The sequence below is a fragment of the Trichosurus vulpecula genome, chromosome 1 (assembly GCF_011100635.1).
Source record: "Trichosurus vulpecula isolate mTriVul1 chromosome 1, mTriVul1.pri, whole genome shotgun sequence".
Taxonomy (NCBI): Eukaryota; Metazoa; Chordata; class Mammalia; order Diprotodontia; family Phalangeridae; genus Trichosurus; species Trichosurus vulpecula.
Window position 1 is genome coordinate 143,100,468 of NC_050573.1, and position 20,379 is coordinate 143,120,846.

At 45.8% G+C, this 20,379-nt stretch overlaps 2 protein-coding genes across 3 annotated transcripts; one reads left to right on the plus strand and one right to left on the minus strand.

Annotated features, from left to right (window-relative positions):
• Positions 1-1,024: 1,024 nt before the first annotated feature.
• LOC118842125 (cytochrome c oxidase subunit 6B1-like) lies at positions 1,025-1,228 on the minus strand. The gene has a single exon (XM_036749755.1). It carries the CDS (start codon positions 1,226-1,228, stop codon positions 1,025-1,027), a length of 204 nt encoding a protein of 67 aa, XP_036605650.1.
• Positions 1,229-9,131: 7,903 nt separating this feature from the next.
• On the plus strand, positions 9,132-16,407 carry KLF10 (Kruppel like factor 10). Of its 2 annotated transcripts, none has more exons than XM_036740875.1 (4): positions 9,132-9,249; positions 13,018-13,257; positions 13,374-14,298; positions 14,727-16,407. In XM_036740875.1, exons 1-4 carry the CDS (start codon positions 9,214-9,216, stop codon positions 14,984-14,986), a joined length of 1,461 nt encoding a protein of 486 aa, XP_036596770.1. In that variant the 5' UTR covers positions 9,132-9,213; the 3' UTR covers positions 14,987-16,407. The 2 variants fall into 2 exon arrangements, with proteins under 2 accessions (XP_036596770.1, XP_036596771.1); XM_036740876.1 differs by lacking the exon at positions 9,132-9,249 and adding an exon at positions 11,310-11,339.
• Positions 16,408-20,379: the final 3,972 nt, after the last annotated feature.

Below are 20,379 nucleotides of genomic sequence, written 5' to 3' on the forward strand. Positions count from 1 at the left end.
TTTTCTTCTCCAGCTCATTTTATAGATGAGGAAACAGAGACAGTTAAGTGACTTGCACAGGGTCACACAGCTAGTATCAGAAGCCGGGTTTGAACTCAGGAAGAGGGATTGCAGGACTCCCCCAGGCACAGTGCTCTATGAACTATTCGACCTACACTTGCTAGCTATTTGACCCTGGGCAAGTAGCTTAATACTGTTTGCCTCAGTTTCCTCTTCTGTAAAATGAGATGGAGAAGGAAATGGCAAAGCACTACAGTATCTTTGCCAAGATAACCCCAAATGGGGTCATGAAAAGTTAAATGTGACTGAAAGGGCTCAAAAACACAACAGAATTGGAGGTAATGTAAGTTACTCCTCACCACAAGTCTTCCAGCAGACGATATAGGTGGTCACTTGTAGGAGATGTTAAAAAAGTTATTCCTCTTAAGGCTGACGTGACTTCTGGTATCCCTTCCAGCCCTAAGATTCTGAAATCTTATGATCGAAAGAATCTAGTATATTATAGTGGAAAGAAGCTGGGTTAGAAGATCTGACTTCATTACCTAGCTGTGTGACTTTGGGCAAGTTACCTTACCTCTTAAGGTCTCTGTTTATTCACCTCTAAAATGAAAGGGTTGGGACTCAGATTACTTGTCTCAACAGAATATACCTATACTTCCAACCAGGCCTGGAGTGGTTTTTGGGTGGGACAGCCAAAAGAAGGTGGGGCTTCCTATGCTCTGCATAGCTCTGTGAGGAGAGAAGAGACTTCAGAAGTCATTGGAGAACCACTTCAAGAAGGACTTGAGAAATACAGTGTGGAGAGTAAAGTGGAGGCTTTTCATTTTTTTCCCAAATTCTATCATAGTTTTATTTTAACATAAATCAGGACCCCAGGGCAAGGACAGTTACCAATCACATTCCTTCTACTCAGACCCTGGGGAAAGAGGGGATCCAGCCCCAGACTTTGGGGTGGGGATGAGAATGGAAAGAGGGAGCAGCTCAGATCTTCCCAGGGAAAGTATCTTTTGCTCTGCCATTCTATTCAAGCAGTTACCCAGAACAAGGGACAGAGGGACTTGTAGACACATTTGTGCCAAAGACAGATAGACACATCTCTACCTTTCTCAGTCGTGGTGTCCTCACAATGCTGAAAGTCTAGGAAGTTCTGCCAGCAATTCTTGGTCTGGTTCTGATTGGGAAAGCAATGGTCCAACAGTTCAGTAGTCCTGGATCTTGGCCTGGACATCCTCAAACATGGTGGCTCCTAAACCAAGGCTACTCCTGCTGTTGATGTCATCTCTGCTGTTGCTGCTACTCCTCAAGCACCCTCCCTTCCCCACCCTATGGAGTCAATGCGACCCTCCCAAAGCACAGCTTCTGAACGGCTTCAGGGAACCTTCAGAGCAAGACTGGTATAGGAGAAGCCAGCCTTCTAACCTATCCCTTGACAAAGCTTGCAACCCTCGAGACTGCTGAAAGCAAATTTCCCCTCCGTGCTATCATTCTTTCTTCGGGTTTGGAATGAAGAGCACATTTACTCTTTCATATTCTTTGGTCTATTCTAGTCTGTATAACTTTCCCCAATTTCTGTTTATTGCTTTGCTAGCATAAATGAGTCAACTCCCCATTCCGATTGTCTTTTATAAAGCCAGTTTTGGTAAGAGGGAGCTAAGTATTGTCCCTTTTGTGAGTGGATTAGGGAAAGTGCCTTTTAATTCTGAACTCACTAGAACCATAGACTTTAAAATTTTGATAGGCTTGGGTGGAAAGGAGCTGGGATCGCCTCCTGCTCCTTTCTATGTCATCATAATATCACTGTTTTTCTTGGAGAGAGAGTGGGCCACATCCCAGAAAAGCTATCTATCCGTGCCAGGATACTCACACATATATCCTAACAACCCAGAGAAACACTTGCCTCCTCCTAGCAGTGATACGGGGCACTAATGGTGCATAATGTTGGCGCACATGCTGTTAGATGGGTCTGTTTGTGGGTCAGTTTTGTGCAACTGTTCTTCTTACAAGCAAGGATTCAATGGGAGGGGTTTTGAGGAGTAACTATGAAAAAAGGGGCAGCTAGGTGGCCAAGTAGACAGAATGCTGGGCTTGGAGTTGGGAAGATTTACCTCCCAGAGTTCAAATCTGGTCTGACACTTACTAGCTGTGTGACCCTGGACAAGTCATTTAATGCTGTTTGCCTCAGTTTCCTCATCTGTAAAATGAGCTGGAGAAGGAAATGGCAAACCTCTCCAGTATCTTTGCCAAGAAAACCCCAATGCTGAAGAGCTGGATACAAGTGAATAATGACTCAATAACTATAAACAAGGCATCAATAGAACATTAAAAAAAAAAAGACCCCTGGATTCAAGAAAAAATAGAACAATAAACTGAAATGGAAGGATTGTACTATCACAGAATTTCAGTGTTTGATGGAGGCTTCAGTGGCCATTTAGTGCAATCCATACTGATAAACCTACCTAACAAGGACTTATCCACCTGCTGCTTTTGAAGATCTCTAACTAAGGAGGAATCCATTACAGTTATCCCTTCCACATCTCCACTTTCCCCTTTGTGGTTTCAATATATATCTCCGGAAATTTTGGGGGAGTTTTGAAGAAGTCACAGATGACATATGAAGGCTGGCAGACCACCCAGAAAAAGTTTAGAAACTCAGAAATGCATAAAATATATGTATCTTATTGCATAATATCAACCCAAATTTTACAATAAGCTACTGTAAACACCCCATAAAAGAAAAAGGGAAAATTCAGACTTCTTCTCTAGTACAAAGGGAGGGCCAAAAAATTTGTGCAGATTTTGGGGGCGGGAGGAACAATACCCTTACCCCCTTGATGCGGAAGAGATAACTGTCCTTCCTAGGGGTAGCCTGTTTCACTTTTGGATACAGTGAGTGATATTTAAGATCTCTTTTAGGTCTATGAAGGCCTTGGTTGGTTACGATGCCCAACGTTTCCTTATTCCCCTTTGCCAATATCCCATGTGGGTTTTGGAGGCTAGCTGTCGGGATGTAGTGGTATACTAGGAGATCTCTGTATTCTTTGATCTTTAAGCCCTAGAAGGCTTCAGATCCCACCCAAGGTCCCAGAGTTCCTAATCCAAGACCATCTCATGTACGGTCCACTCTCAAGCTGGGTCCTCCAAGCATGCTTTACTGTATTCTGCTATCTTCTTGAAGTCAGCTAGCTACTGCTTCCTTCCTAACTTAACATATCTACTTCCTTTCCCCCTTCCTGTATAAACCTTAATCAAATCAATACTTCTACAGCTACTGGAAAGGGTGTGTCAACGTACTCCTTTCCTCAGCCATTCCAAAACAAAATAGCCTTCCCTGAACACCCCTCTCCTAATATATTACTTTCCCAATTCCAGTGGATGCCCATTAAGGGCAGGAACTACCTTTCATTTTGTTTGTGATCCCCAGTGTTTAGTACTGTGCTTGGCACTCAGTAAACACTTAAATGATTTTTCATACACTCATTAACTGAATGTTACATTTAACATTGATCAAAAGCTAGCTATTATTAACAGTGGGTTAATTGTTATATATTAGCCAGTGAGGCTAACTTGTTCAAAGTAAACTCAAACACTGAGGAATGAATGAATTTACAAGTCAGGCATCTCTAAAGATACCTTGATAGATCTTATTCATATAAGCATTCCCTCCATTAATGTCCTATGAAATTCTTTTCTCCCATCTCCCATAAATCATCCAAAGATTCATATTCTCTCTCTACTCTTCACCACCTGGCTTGCTTCAGTTTTCAACTAAAATCTTAACCTTCTGCAAAAAAAGCTTTCCAGGTCCCACTTAGTGCTAGTGTCTTCCCTTTGAGATTACATCCAATTTATACAGTATTTATCCAGCATGCACATAGTTGTTTTGCATGTTCTCCATTAGACTGTGAGCTCTTCGAGGGCAAGGAACTGTTCTCCCTTCTGTGTATTCCCAGTACCTAGTATAGTGCCTGGATCATAGAAAGGGCTTAATAAATGCTTGTTGACTTGACCTGAACAGTACCTACTAGATGCCAAGTACTAGGGATACAAAAATATCCCTGACTTTGGAGAGCTTACATTCTATGGGAGGGGGGGCGTGGAATAACTTGCATAGGAATAAATTCAATCTATACATGAAATAAATATAAAATAATTTCACGGAGGGGAGTACTACCTGGGAGAATTAAGAAAGGGTCTTGTGTAGGAGGTAGCACTCCAGTTGAACCTTGAATGGAGATGGGGATTAGATAATCTGCCTAAACTCTTGTAGACCTTCCTCTGTTGGTTTTTTTTTTTTAGACCTTCTGTGGGTATCACCATCTGTTATCCCTCCCACAACCCTTCAAAGATATAACCATACAACTGGAGAGTCTTTCATACTTCAAGTGAATATTTCTGGCATTTTAATTTACATTGAATACTAGTTTCTTTCTCCGATTGTGAGACATCTGTTATAACTTGGTTGGGTAGTTAACTACACAGGGGGAGAATCTTATTACCTATCCAACTTTTAAAATATTAGACTGGAAGGGACCTTAAAGAGCATCTAATCCAAGCCCCTCAATGTTACAGATGATGAAATTCAGCTCCAGAGAGGCTGTGACTTGTCCAAGGTCACAGGCATTAAAATTTAACCAATATCTTCAGACTCCAGATGCAGCATTGATTCCACCGCATCACACTAGATGTTAAACTTGTTACGGAGAAGCAGGGTTGTCAGTCGACTAGCATTTATTAAGTTCCTACTATATGCCAGGCACTGTGCTAAGTGCTGGAACCAGAAAAGGGGGGAGGGATGTTAAAAAAAAACAGTCCCCCATCACAGTCTAATGGGGAAGATAACATGCAAATAGCTATGTATAAACAGGATCTTTACAGGGTAGATTGGAGATAATCTCAGAGGAAAGTCGCTAAGATTAAAGAGGACCAGAAAAGTCTTCTCGGAGAAGGTAGGACTTTAGATAAGTCTTGAAGGAAGCCAGAGATGCTAGGAAACAGACGCAAGGGGTGGGGGGTGGGGGGTTCCAGGCATGGGAGACAGCCAATAAAAACACTTGGAGTTAGGAGATGTGTAGATGAAGAAAAATCAGCCAGGAGGTCGGAGTCACTGGACCTTGGAGTATGTGGTGGGGAGTAAAATGTAAGAAGACTGGAAAGGTAGGAAGGTGCTAGGTTATGAAAGGTTATGAAAGCTAAAATACTTTGTATTTGATCCTGGAGATAATTTTGAAATAAGAGTAACACCTACTCCACATAGACCTCAACTATCTCTCGAACACACTTATTTTGAATATAACCTAAAAGCAAAAGACAAGTGATTATCTTTTGTGAAATCGCATTCAGGTCTAGTTGGACAATCTGATTCTAAACTGTGATATGACTTAGCTATAAGGTATTAGAAAGGAATAAACTCAGTACAGTCAAGTTGGCTTAAGAGGAATTCTTTTATATGGACTTTTGCCTTACTCCTCATATACTTTATACATAAATATCTGTGTGAAAACACAAGATGGCTGTGACGTGCTAAAGGAAAAAGGGAGCAGGTATCAGAAGCATGGGCCCTAAAACCCTAGGAGGAGGAGTAACAGAAGAAGGGAGGAAAGGTGATTAGGATCAGCTATGGTCAGAGAGAAGGCAGTTAGGTCACTCAGTGGATAGAGCACTGGGCCTGGAGTCAAGAAGACCTGAGTGCAAATCCAGCCTCAGACACTCACTAGCTGTGTGACCCTGGGCAAGTCACTTAACCTCAGCTTGTTTTAATTCACTGGAGAAGGAAATGTCAAAACCACACCAGCATCTTTGCCAAGAAAGCCCCAATGGGATCATGAAGAGTCAGATGTGACTGAACAACAACAAAGGTCAGAGGACCAAACAGGTATGGGGGCCAAGATGGTCCTGAAGGGGGCAGCTAGGTGGCACAGTGAGTAGAGCACCTGCTCTGGAGTCAGGAGGACCTGAGTTCCAATCCGACTTCAGACACTTGACATACTTACTAGCTCTGTGACCTTGGGCAAGTCACTTAACCCCAATTGCCTTCCGTTCCCCTCTCCAAAAAAAAGATAGTCCTGGAAATTTAGCATCTTAGATCACAGATTAGTGATTAGTGCAAGTGTAGAACTTGTTGAAGGAGAAAGCCTTGGGGCCCATGGATCAGTTCTAAGGAGAAGCTGGCAGCCTGGTCTACCTGCCCATAGATCAGGCCTAGAGCTAGCTCCTTTAAAAATCCACCCTCATTAGGAGAGAAGGCACATCTCTTTTAAATACTGGTCACCAAATACTAAAGGCCTTCTTTTGCTTTGTGTTACAGATAAATGATTTTCATATCCAGCAATGAAGCAACTATTAGTCCACATAAATGGAAAAACTTGGGGTAAAGATTATCTCCTCAGTTTATCCCAAATCACGGTGTTCTCCAAGGACACAGAAGCAGCCAATTTTTACCTCTTCTCTTTTTCTCTGAATCTAGGTGGGGAAGGTCACTTCCAGCTTGGATATGTTATAATACTTTTGAATATTTCAGAATCTACACTGCTTCTGCTCTTTCAACTCTCCTACCCCTCTCTCTCACTCCTCACCCAGCATGGACTCTTCCCCCCGTTTCCCCTGTTTAGACTGTATTTCTGCAGCATACTTTGGTGCATGGGAGAAGGGAATGCATTTTCATGGGATGTATTTGCATTCAGGTCTTGCAGGACAACCTGATGCTAAACTGTGATGTGACTCAACTGTATGGAACAGCCCTTGACAGGAAATACTGCTTCTATCAGAGACAGAGTGCTTCCTCTGACTGCAGCAGGTGCTAAAACCCAGCTGAGCTGCTTTAGCACAGCCTGCTTCTATCAACAGGATGGGGCAGACTGAGCGGAAGGAAGCCTGGAATAAGGGACAACCCTGCAGGCAGAAACAAGGGAAGGGGGAGGAGGGAAAAATTGCCTGGCACCATTGAACTGAAAATCCTTCAGCTGATTCAGGAGAGGCAATGATAGGAGCCCATTCAGTCTTCCTCTGCACAATTCCTTGAGCATCTTTGGCACTGAATAAATATATTATTATTATTACTATCATATCTGACCTAAACTGGCATGCTTGCTACATTCAAAGCAATCTACAGATTTTTTTCCAAATATCCCATTTCCTCTTTTTACTGTATCTGAGACAGGTAGAAAGGGGGCAAAGCATTCTAATCATACAGGTGAGAAAACTGAGACACTTAAGCCAGGAATCTGGAAATAGAATGTTTTCTTATTTTAGACAATGAGTTTAAAATTTTTAAATATTCTATTGTTATCGTGAAGTTGTCAAACATCAGCAGACATTTCCATAAGGGAAAGAACAGAAAAAGGATGGTAGGGCACTATGAATCTCTATCACAGCTTGTATTTTTAAAGAACATATTAAATCTAATTTGATAGTGGCAACACTGCCCTGCTAATCTGTATACCCTTCCGGAGTTCCAGCAGAAACACTGGTTTTCAAGTCCCAGAATATGTGTTCCAGTAGAGATGGACAACACAAGCTCAAAAGTGAGGAAAAACTCAGGAACAAAATAGGAACCACTAACCCTACTTAGGCAGGCAGGCAGTCAACTGGCATTTATTAAGGTCCTCCTATATGCTGGGCACTGTGCTAAGCTCAGGAAACTCTAATGACAGGCGTGCATCCATAACAAGGGTGGGTCTGACACCTCTCTGGAAGAAAAGTGACAATGCAATGACAAAGTAGAGGTTTTACATACGTGGTCTTGCAGGGATTTGGCTGTTCTGGGGTGCTGTCAAATTTACCAGGAAGTTATTTCCGATGAAGGGATACGAGGACGTGATTAGCCATAACCACCAACCACTCACTCCCTGGACTGGAGGACCCTTGGAAAAAGTGACAATTCGGGTTCATAGCCATGGCACCTGCGGCGACCCTGGGAGGTCTGGAAGTTAGCTTGCTGCATTGGAACTTAAGTTTACAACGCAACAATAGGTACCTAGGTCTTAAAATATTGGGGCGAGGAGAGTATTATTTAAAACTTGATTCAATAGTGAGCTGATTCCCTGTCTATAAAAATGGAGAGATTTTCCGCCAGACGCCTATACTCCATGATCTAAAGATCTAAAATCTAGTTATTAATTCCCCAGTACCATAGCTCATTACACATCCACAAGGCCGTTTCTCTACCGACTCAAGAGTTTTTAAAGCTCTCCTTCCTCCTCTCGTCAGAAGACTACGCCGTCGCGACCCCTATTTTGCTGGAAGGGGTAGGTGGAGGGGTCAGCCCAGGTTCAAGTGCACTGCGAGGGGAACCAGGTGCGTGCGGACCCTGGGTGACGCTCCCCAGCCTCCTTCCTTCCCCTCCTTCTCAGCGAGGAGGAACACAACTCGGCAAGTAGGAAATGCTTTTTAAGTGAAACTAACGAAATCACTAGGATCTGGTTTCTCCCCAGCTTCCCCACTAATGGAGAACGAAGGCGCCTCTAAATGCAAATCACTTGGCTCCGGCCCCCTCGGCTGCAGCAACCACCGCCGCCCGCTCGCCGCCAGCCGGGCCGAGAGGCTTCCTCCCTGCACCCACACCCCTCTGGGCCCACCCAACAGAGGCGTGGCCAGGGGCGGTGGGGAGCCCGGAGCGGGGAGCAGGGAGCGGACAGGGGCGGGGCGGAGGACGGAGGCGGACCGCCCCGGGCGGACTGACTGGGCCAGCCTGCCAAGCTGGGAGGTGGGGGTGGCGGGGCCCGAACTGGGGAATTCCTTCTCCCCACCCACGTGGTCTCCGGCAGACCCGCCGCAGCCGGGTTAATCCACCTCTCCAGTCCAAGCCTCACCCCCGCGGCGTTCCCCAGAGACACCTAGGAAGAAAGGAGAGCAGAGAAAGGCCAGAATGGGAGGCAGGGGAAGGCGGGGAGGGTGACACCAAGTCATGCGGGGCAACTGCAGGGAGTCCCTCAGGGTAGAGCCGAGGGAACACGCTGCCCGGGATTGTGTACACGCTCTACTGACACTGGCTTCACGCTGCCGGGCAGCCGCTGATCACGCGTGGTCCCCAGAGCCCATTGGCCGGCGCCTCACACACCTTTGCAGCTGATTGGGCCGACGCAGGCTCCGCCCCCGCCCCCTCCCGCGGCGCTAGGCAGGCTGAGCGGCTACCTGAATGGGGGGGTGGGCAGACTGCTAGGAACGCTGTAGCGGCGGGAGCGGCAACGCGTGTCTCTAGCCGGTCACTAGCCAGCCATGCTCAACTTCGGGTCTTCCCTTCAGCAGCCTTCGGTGAGTCGCCTGAAGATCTCCCTGTCCTTCCCTGCAGCTACCATTTCCCCAGAGGATCCAAAAGGCTACAACCCCCCGAACCCCTTACTTCTGGCACGTTTGAGCAGAGGGGCCGTGGGAGTCCCGGGGTGGGGGGCTTGCCTTCTCGCCTCTTGGCTGCTTGGACTAAGAGGACGTGGGGGATCGATCGGGGGTGTCCGAGGAGAGGAAGGGTCTGGAGGATACAAACGCACGAAGAGAGGCATTAGGACTGTGGGGCAGGTAGCTCTGATGAAGGATGGACGGAAGAAGGGGAGGGGGCTGCAGGGCCAGGACCTCGGAGGGTGGGGGTGGGGAGTAAGACGGGAGGGGCCCGCTTGCTGGTCTGGCACCTGAGGAGGCGAAGGTTTGTGGGCTGCGGGGTAGGTAACCGAAAAGGCGGGAGGGATGAAAGGATAAGGGTGCAGGGAAACCGGGGCAGGAATGAGAAGAGCGGGAAGGATGGGGACAGAAAGGGTGAGGAGGGGAGGCGGCTGCCCAGTCAGGGACATTGGGGAAATGGGGAGGGGTTCCCAGTTACTGATCCGAGAGTGGGGGACAGGTGCACTGACGGGGGAGGCAGATCCGGGAGGGGGTACCTGAGTTTGGGGCGTCTGGGGAGGTGGTACGTAAAACAAGGTGGGGGCGCTTGCAGTTTGGGGGGAAGGTGTAAGGCCATACGAGTGAAGTTTGGAGGGGTCCTACTGGGACACATGAGGAAGAGAGGGCTAAAGAACGTGGAGGAGGCTGGGGAAATAGGAGGAGGGGGCGGATGACGAGCGGGAAGGGGGCTGTTGCAGGACATTTGGAGCTGAGGACAAGTGAGGGCGGGAGTTGCGGTGGCGAAGGATGGGGGGCTCCGAGCGCGCTCAGTCCGGGAATGGGAGGGAGAAGGCAGGGAGCTGCCCCCGGCGGGGCTGTCCAGAGACGGGGGAGCGGGCTGCCGCCCTGCGGGGTACCGGAGGACAAGAAAAGGGGTCGTAGGTGGGACGAGATAAGGGATTCAGATGGGAAAGGGGGCCGTGGGTGGCAGGGAGACGCGCCGCGTGGGGGCTGAGCTCCGCTCAGTCTGGGAGGTGGAACATCTCTGGGGGCCGCCCGTCTGGGAAATCATGTCAGAAGGAGTGGCGGGGGCTGCGCCTCCCGGAAATCGAGGGGAGGGGGAGGGGAGCCTCGGAGCGTCTGGGGAGGGCTGCGAGGTGGTCTGAGGTCCCCGGGGCGGGGGCGGGGAACTGTCGGAGGAGGAGGAGGGGGGCGGCGGCTGCCTGGCTCTGCACTGCCTTGGCCGAGCCACGCCGGTCGGGGCGGGGGCGGAGGGGAGGGAGGGGCGGGCGGAGCTGAGCCCAGCCTCTATCTGCGAGCAGCCAGGCTGGGCGTGGGGGCCTCGGGGTCAGCGCTCGGGCCGGGGGGCGGGGCTGAGGCGCGCCGGGTCCCCCTGGACTGGCGGCCGGGGAGAGGAGGGGAGGGGTGATGGCTTCCGCGGCGGCGGCTCTGGCCCCTCCCCGGCCGCCCGGGCTGGAGGGGGGAGGGAGTAGAACAGTTCCTCGTCCCCGGGTGACCCAGCCCGCGCCTGGTGGGGCGGGGAGTGAGGCCCAGCCCCTCTGTCGGTTCCTAAGGGAACCGCGGCTGGCTGGAGGCATGAAGAGGCGGGGGGAGTCTCCTTCCACTAGGCGGGGGGAGGAGGGCGCGGCGCGGTCCCCTCCCCACACCCACCCCCAGTCCTCCGGAGCGGACTACTGGGCGGTTGGCGGCTGCCTTCAGTCCCCTCCTCCCTCTCCCGCCCTGACGCGGGGGCGGGCTGGGCCCCTGCGGTCTCAGGAAGTAGGTGAAGGGTGAACGCGCGGCAATTCCCAGTTCACGTTTCCTGCCAGCCCGGGAGCAGCCGGTGATCACGCTTTGTTCACATGCCTCTAGCCCCAACCCCCTCCTCACTTCTCTCCCGCCCCCTTCTTGGAGATAGCCAATCCCGCTCCACGCCGCCGGTCCGGACGGGCCAATGGCAGAGGAGGGACTCGGGGACGTGCGAGCGGTGAGGAATGTTCCGCCTCGAATCACCCTCGAGCCTCTTTGAGGTTAGGGCGGCCCCCTATGGTTGGTCTCGCCCGAGAGGAGCTCCCCCGCTGTCTGCCACCCCCCTTTCATTCTCTTCCCTCCGTCTGCCTCCCCCGCCCTGAGCCTCTCCTGCTTCCCTTTCCTGCCCTGCTCCCCACTCCCTTTTCCTCTCCCTCCCTGTACCTTTTCCTTCCCCCTCGGCCAGCTCTGGAGCTTCTCCGCCTGATGCTTTCGATTCATCCCTGCTCCCCCTCCCGAGGCTTGCTGAGGGTTTGCAGACGTGCATTCTCCCCTGATTTAGAGAAACAGATGGGATGGCACTAGTACCAGTTCTGTTTCAGCCATCCTTTCTTTTAGGGTGGCTTTTTTTCCTTTTAACTAAATACTAGTTAAACTCTCTTCAATGCTGTGCTTAAGCTTGAAAGAAACAACTTTTTCCATGTAGGGAAAAGTGGTTATGAATCCCTTAGGTGTCCTCCAACAAGGAAATACAGTAATGGTATATTGGTATGTAGATAGTATATATAGGATATTCCAGAAGTCTTAGTGTAGTTTTAAGCTATTAAAACAATATTTCAGAGAAATTTCAGTGATTTATTCTTTATAAGTCTTGTGACACATAGAAGACATCTCAACAATATTGATTAAAAAAAATTAAGTTTTCAAGTCAGAAACTTACATAAGTACAAAAGATATATAGCAATCAACTGGTATTTAAAACCAACCAAACCTGAAAAGCTACACTAGTATGAAAGCCAAGCTTTCAGTTTTTCAGAGGCATATTCAGTTTAGTCAGGCATTTTAATTTTTATATCTTGTAATGCTTAGTTGTTACTCCTGATCCATAAAAGTAAAAGGTTGCAGGTGTGCAAAATTATGGTCTGACATGAAGCTTGGAGTTTCCTGAACCTTACATTCCACATCCTTCACAACAAATAAAAAGAACAAAAACTTTAGAGATCATCTAGTCTCCAAGATTTATTAACCTGTATGTGTGATCGTGTGATCCCTTTCTCAGCATGTTTTTGAATGCCCGTCAAAATTCTTAGGAATGCAAAGAGAAAGAATTATATTGGAATATAGTTTTAAAAATTCAAGTTCATGGACCCCAGGGTAAAAGCTCCTGAAGTGACTTGCTCCAGTGTTGTATAATGAATTCATGAGTCCGAATTAGAACCTAGGTCCCCTGAAGCTTCAGTGCTTCTTCCAATTATTTGCACCCCACTGCTTCTATCAAAAATTCGCACTGCACAAGATAGCTTGCAGAATTTTTGCAGCCACACAAATATCTTTTTACAAAAGGAGCACTTAATATACATGCATCCTAAACTATTTTTGTCCAAGGCCATTTAGTAGTTAGTGAGTCATTTGTTTCATATCTATCTCTCTTGATTTACAAGTGTGGTTAACACAAATGCAAAGTTTATTTCCTGACCATTATGTTAGTTAATATTTAGGCCTCAATATCTGAGTGATGAGGTTTTTTATTGTTACTAATGAGTTTTCAGTCTCCTAAAGAGCAGCAGCAGCTTCATTTTTGTCTTTACTTAACAATATGGAGGGAAAGAAAAAATAGCTTCGTTTTTTAACGCCAAAGTGGTGTTCAAGTAACTCTGGTGTTTTCTTAAGTTAAACTATAATTCACTTTACCATTTAATTGTTAAAAGCTAGTGATAATTTTTTTTTGTCTTTTTGTAGGCGGAAAGAATAGAAATGATTTTTGAAAAACCAAAAGAAGGTAGATGTTCCTGGAACCATACAACAGAGAAAAGTGATTTTGAAGCTGTAGAAGCACTTATGTCCATGAGCTGCAGCTGGAAGTCTGATTTCAAGAAATACACCGAAATTAGACCAATCACACCAGCATCTGATGTGTCAGAAGAAACTGAAGAGGGCTTGCTACCTGGTACTGCCGATTTCCATGCGATACCAGCATTTGTAAGTTACTCTTTTTAACATTAACATCTCTGGCTGAATTTTTGTGGCACTGTTAACAGAATTAATCATACTCTGAGATTTTTCTTGGTAACATTTCTATTTTTCTTTCTCTTTAGTGTTTGACTCCACCCTACAGTCCATCTGACTTTGAAGCTTCCCAAATACCCAATTCAGTGGTGCCAGCGCCATCTACTGGGCACTTCAAATCATTTGCTGACACTTCAAAGCCTCCCAATACAGCCGATTTTAAAGAGAATGATAAGGGCCAGTTACCAGCACCAAGACCTTTGAAAGCTCAGGCCACAAGTGTAATTCGTCATACAGCTGATGCCCAATTGTGCAATCACAGAACCTGCCCTGTGAAAGCAGCTAGTATGCTAAAATATCAGGACAATGTTTTTAAAAGAAGAACTCACCCAAGTGTTGAGACTACAAGGAAAAATGTACCCTGTGCAGCTGTGTCACCAAACAGATCGAAATGTGAAAGCAACACAGTGACACATATGGAAGAAAAAGCAGGTGCTGCTCTTAGTGACTTTTCAGTACCTTCTTCAGAGACTGTCATCTGTAACCCTCAGCTACTTCCTGTTTCCCCAAAACAAAAGTCAGTGTTGGTCTCTCCACGTACTGCATCAGCAAGTGGAGTTCCACCCGTGCCAGTCATTTGCCAGATGGTTCCACAGATGGTCCCCCTCCCTACAAACAACCCTGTTGTAACGGCAGTCGTCCCCAACACTCCACCTAGTCAACAGCCAGCCCTTTGCCAGCCTGTTGTGTTCATGGGAACACAAGTGCCTAAAGGTGCTGTCATGTTTGTCGTGCCACAGTCTGTGGTCCAGAACCCCAAACCTCCAGTGATGAGCCCAAATGGCACCAGACTATCTCCCATTGCTCCTGCTCCAGGTTTTGCCCCTTCTACGACAAAAGTTGCAGCGCAGATTGACTCGTTGAGAATAAGAAGTCACATTTGCAGTCATCCAGGATGTGGAAAGACTTATTTTAAAAGTTCCCACTTAAAAGCCCACATGAGGACACATACAGGTATTGATCATTTTGTGTCTTGGGTATTTAGACAAAAATTTTTAATTACGGTACTGTTGACTGTTGACAAACACATTTCTAACCATGTTGTAATAGTATGGTAAGCATAGCGAGAGTCTACAGAAAATTTTATCTTTGAACTATAGGCATGATTTGAAAAGCTGATATCTTAGCCTGGGGCCACTTACGCGGGGGCAGCGGCTGGCAGTTTTACATGTCAGATGTGATGTGATTAGATAATCCAGAAGCTCAGCATGAGTAACGTTATTGATAGCATTCCTTTTTGAGTGGCTTAGAAAGCATCCAACCTCATTTTCATGGAGTATTTTACCGTACCAGCAGATTTAATAGATGATATGGGAAGATACAGAGACTACCTTCATTCACTGCTCCAGTTTTTTATTATGAATTATCTGTTTTTGTTTCAGGAGAAAAACCTTTTAGCTGTAGCTGGAAAGGTTGTGAGAGGAAGTTTGCCCGCTCAGATGAACTCTCCCGACATCGAAGAACACACACAGGCGAGAAGAAGTTTGCCTGTCCGATGTGTGATCGGCGGTTTATGAGGAGTGACCATTTGACCAAACATGCCCGCCGCCATTTGTCCGCTAAGAAGCTCCCAAACTGGCAGATGGAAGTGAGCAAATTAAGTGACATCGCTTCCCCCCCAGCACCTGCTACCACACAGTGAAGTCATGGTACCTGAAGACAACATTGGAATGAACCTTGGTCACAGCCACAATCCGCCATGATGTAGAAGTGCTTCCACCCCGGTTCCGGGATGCTTTGGTGCCCACTGGGGGTGGGACTGCAGTGGCTTCTGGGGCAAAGGCCCACTCTGGGTTAGAGATGACAAGAAGCAGAGACACAGGCAGAGAGGGGGGCCAGTCACTAACAGAATGGCAGATTTCATTTGCACATGAGGAAGAAGAGTCTTTAATACTTTGGAAGGTCTCAGATCAGGAAAAAACAGGCAGCACAGGTTTTGAATTGGTGTGCATCATTTGTTAGCACATTTGCTCTTACTTGAGACCCATTCAATGGGATCCTTTTGAAATACTTTGTGGTTTCAAGAGAGTATAGACAGGAGAGAAACATGGTACTGAAGTAGACGTGTGATGTTGGTTTGCGTTGATTACTACAAATATTGTCATCTTTTCCTAGCTGAGTAATTATCTGGTTTCTTTGTATCTCTATACTTAATGAATGCAGTTGTCAACTATTAACTAGTATTGGCAGTTTTCCACAATTGTTCATATTTGGAATGAAGCAAAACAAGCCGTTTGTGGCTGGAGAGGACCAACAAAATTGGAATCCTCATAAATTTAATTACTTTAATATATAGCTCCACTTGTTTTTTACTTTTCATTTTCAGTCACGAAGTTAAAACATGACTATTTAAGCATCCCATGATGCTTTAAACTTTTAGTTTGCCTGCAGTTTCTGGTGTAGATTTGAAAATTGTATACCAACGTGTTTTCTATAAACTCTGAGATACACTGCACTTTGTTTAAAAATATCTGAAGATTAAAAAATCTTGCAGTTTTAAGAAGGGACATCAAGAATAAGTTACTCTTTGAAAGATGGTTCTATTATAGGTAAATTATCCTTATATAATAAGGATATAATGTGTGCTGTATTGAACTAGAAAGTTAGTGGGGGGGTTATTGGTTTTTTAAGTTCGCAAGGACAATTAAAAAGTCGGTCCCATTTTAGGAATTTTTAGAGTAGAGGGGAGGTAGGAATAATTAGTACGTAACTTTCATTAACAGTATTTCTATTCTATCCTGTCGTATCGTGGATGTTATACACAGTAGAGCAAAATGAACTGTTTGGCATATACAATGAAATTTTCATTATATTGTTCCTTCATTTAACATTTTTCTGTGTATCAGGTTTAGTTTTTAAACATTCAGGTAAAGGCCAAAAAGCAATATTACCTCCTCAAATTTTTTCTTAATATACAATTTAAAAACTTGGCCCTGTGGGAAACATTATAGAGAAGTTTCGTTGTAGTGTCAAAAGGATTCTTGTGACTACTTTAAGATTTGCACAGTATTTCTTATGTTGTACTTTATATCTTGTTTACAATAAATAATTTCCTTTGCTATACGGACTGTTGATTGGTTTGCTTAAAGCATTTCTCTAAGCTCCTGATATCTCCCGATTATGAAGTCTTTGTGAAATCTGACTTCTCTAAATGACCCACATTCACATTTGGAATTGCATGAATGATAGACTATATCATTAGTATGCTTAAGCCACATTGATTTGAAAACGTGTCTCTGTATACATATGTGAGACTATGTGGATGTCTAATAGAGCTGGTGTTGGGGCAAGATAGGAGCTTGTCCAAAGGTAGCAATAAAATAAATCTGAAAACACAGATACAGTTCATTATTTGTTTCAAGTATATCTATGACCTTTCAATTCAACAAATTCATATTAAGCACTTAAAACTATATGTTGAGACTTGGCCACATTCTATGGATATGGAGAGGGAAAGCAATCCCTGCCCACAATGAGTTTATATCCTACTGGGTATAGGCTTGGGTAAAAGATAAATTATTTTGGACATCTTGAGTTGCCTATGGTGCATCCTTTTTTTTTGAGGGGGGAAGGCAAGGTTATTGGGGTAAGTGACTTGCCCAAGGTTACACAGCTAGTGGGTCAAGTGTCTGAGGCCAAATTTGAACTCTGATCCTCCTGATTCCAGGGTTGGTGCTCTACCCACTACACCACCTGGCTTCCCTTTTCAAAACTTCTATGTTACTGTTGAGAAAACCACCATTGTCCTTCCACTCTCCTAGGTTTGCAACCTTGGAGATATCTTCTCCTCCCCCCTGAGTCCTCATTTCTCATCAGTTGCCAAGTCTTGTCGATTCTCTACGATATCTTTTTTGTTTGACTTGTTCTCTCCATTCACTATCTTTCACTGTAGTTCAGGCTCTTATTACCTCTCCTAACCTAGTCCAATAACTTCCTAATTGGCTTTACCTGTCTCCATGTCTCTCCCTACTCCAAGCCATTCTCCATACAACTTGTGAAAGTATTGTTAAAGCATAGGACTGACCCTATGGTTCTGCTGCTCAAGAAGTTCCCAGGGCTCCCCTTTTCCCGGGAATAAAATTTATGCTTCTGTATTTGGTGTTAATACCCATCAAAATATAACGTTATTCTACTTTTCCAAAGTTCTTGCACATTACTTTGTTTCATGACTCTAGGTCTTTTTTTTTCAAACCAACACACATACACACTGTAACCAGAATGGCCTTTGTTTCCTTTGAATGACTCAGCTTACCTCATTGAGCTTCCCTGGACACTGGGGCTTGCTCTTCCGGGGCAGGAAGCCCAGTGACCATGCCATGAATCAGAGAACTTCCTGTGTGATGAGTCATGGGGCTGGCTGAGGGGAGGTGTGTTAACGTGGTCTACGCTAGGGGGAGGGGCCAAGTCAAGAACCAATCGGCCCTGGTCATTCAGGTGGTGCTTGATGATGTCAAAAACTCTATAAGAGGGGAGAGGACAGCTTGAAGATCCTTTTTCCTTTTCCGGTTGGAGCCAGAGACGCCTACAGCTGAAGCTGAGCTGCCGGTAGCAGAGCTGACCCACGTGGAGCGAGGAGTGCTGAGCGAGGACTGGAGGCCATTGGGTAATCTTACTGTAGAGGGGAAACGTGTATACGATTTTGCCTTATACCATCTCGCTTCTCTGTGGCCTCCTGGTTACCCTTGTGAGGCGGACTTCTTGGGCCTGGAAGCTTTTGATGAAAATATCAAAATGAGGACGCTGGTTTGTGGGCCTGTTACTGTGGAGTGTAAATACATGCTTTAGTTATCCTGCCTTCTGCCTAGAGAATTCCTTATATCCTGCGGTTCCAAACCTTTCAGGTACATATGAGATTCTCTTTGAAATCATAAATTCTGCCTTCCTAATATACACACACACCCCCCACACACGTATGCATGCACACACACACGTTCATGTCTAAATAGGTTCCTAGATCAAAACCTTTTTTTTAAACCTTTTTCAAGCTTCATTTCTGACCAAACAGCTATTCTGAGAAAATTTAGGCAAACCTTCATGTGAGATGGAAGTGGTGGAATTTAACTATATTCAGAAAAGGATGAACAACTGGACAAAATAACCTGTATCTCCCCAAATCCAATAGGAAACAAAAATCAACTATATCAAATTCCCCCATGGGTTTAACTATCACCCTTATGCAGATGACTCCCAGATCTGACATTGTCTTCCATTTTTTCATTCCTTTGGTTCTGTTTTATAATATCTTGATTTTTCATCAAGTCACTAGCTTCCACTTGCTCCAATCTCATTTTTAAGGTAGTATTTTCTTCAGTGGTCTTTTGGACCTCCTTTTCCATTTGGGTAATTCTGCCTTTCAAGGCATTCTTCTCCTCGTTGGCTTTTTGGAGCTCTTTTGCCATTTGAGTTACTCTATTTTTTAAAGTGTTGTTTTCTTCAATATTTTTTTCAGTATTTTTTTGGGTCTCCTTTAGCAAGTCATTGACTTGTTTTTCATGGTTTTCTTGCATCATTCTCATTTCTCGTCCAAATTTTTCCTCTACTTCTCTAACTTGCTTTTCCAACTCCTTTTTGAGCTCTTCCATGGCCTGAGACCAGTTCATGTTTTTCTTGGAGGCTTTTGGTGTAGGCTCTTGCACTTTGTTGACTTCCTCAGGCTGTATGTTTTGGTCGTCTTTGTCACAAGGAAAGATTCCAAAGTCTGAGACCGAATCTGGGTGCGTTTTCGATGCCTGGCCATGTTCCTAGCCAACTTACTTGACCCTTGAGTTTTTCGTCTGGTATGACTGCTTGTAGAGCAAAGAGTACTTTGTTCCAAGCTTGAGGGGATGCACCATTGATTTCAGAGCTATTTCTATATAGCCAGCTCTGCCACCCCAGCACTCCTCCTTCCTCAAGAACCACCAACCCAGACCTGACGCAAATCTTCAGCAGGCTCTTCACTCCTGCTCTGATCCGCCACTTAATTCCTCCCGCCACTTAATTTCTCCCACCACGTGGGCCTGGTATGGAAGTAACTGCAGCTGTGGTTCTGCACCTCCCCTGCTGCCCCTGGGGCAGTGGCCAAACTGCGAACTCTGTCCCCCCGCAGCTTTTCCCACTAACCTTCTCTGTTGTCTTTGGTGTTTGTGGGTTGAGAAGTCTGGTAACTGCCACAGCTCACTGATTCAGGGTGCTAGGGCCTGTTCTGCCCGGCTCCTGGTCTGGCTGGTCCTGCTGCCTCCCACGCTGAGCTCCGCTCCCCTCCACTCTGTGCGCGATAGATCTCATCCAGCGACCATCCAGGCTGTCCTGGGCTGGATTCCTGCTTCCTTCTGCTATTTTGTGGGTTCTGCAGTTCTAGAATTTGTTCAGAGCCATTTTTTATAGGTTTTTGGAGGGATGTGGTGGGGAGCTCACGCAAGTCCCTGCTTTCCAGCTGCCATCTTGGCTCCACCCCTGGGTGACTCCCAGATCTATATATCCAGCCCCAGTCTCTGCCCTGAGCTTCAGTCCCGCATCACCCAATGATTGTCTATTGGACATTACAAACTGGATGTCCTCGAAGTATCTTAAATTGAAAATGTAGAAAACTCCCTTAATTATTTTTCCCCTGAAACCTTTCCCTCTTCCAAACTTCTCAATTTATGCTGAATACACTGCCATCCTTAAAGTGACTCCATTTTGTAATCTTGGCATGAACCTGTACTGCCACTCTGCTTCACTTGGCTTTTCAGTCAGATGCTAAATCTTGCTCTCTCTACCTTCACAACATCTGTTGATCTCTTTTATCTAGCCTATTCTCTTTATTCAAGCAACTATCAACTTAGTTCAGGCCCTCTTACCTCTTGCCAAGATGATTGCAACAGCCTTCTAATTGGTCTCTCTGCCTCAAGTCTTTCTTCACTCCAATTCACCTTATACACTGCAAACAGAGTAATTTTCCTTAAGTTCAGATCTGACCTTGTGACTCCTTTACAGTATTGGTAATTAAGGTGGGACTTTTTTTTTTTTTACTGTTTTCTCTTTTAGAAATGCTAAAGTAGTCAAATACCTTTG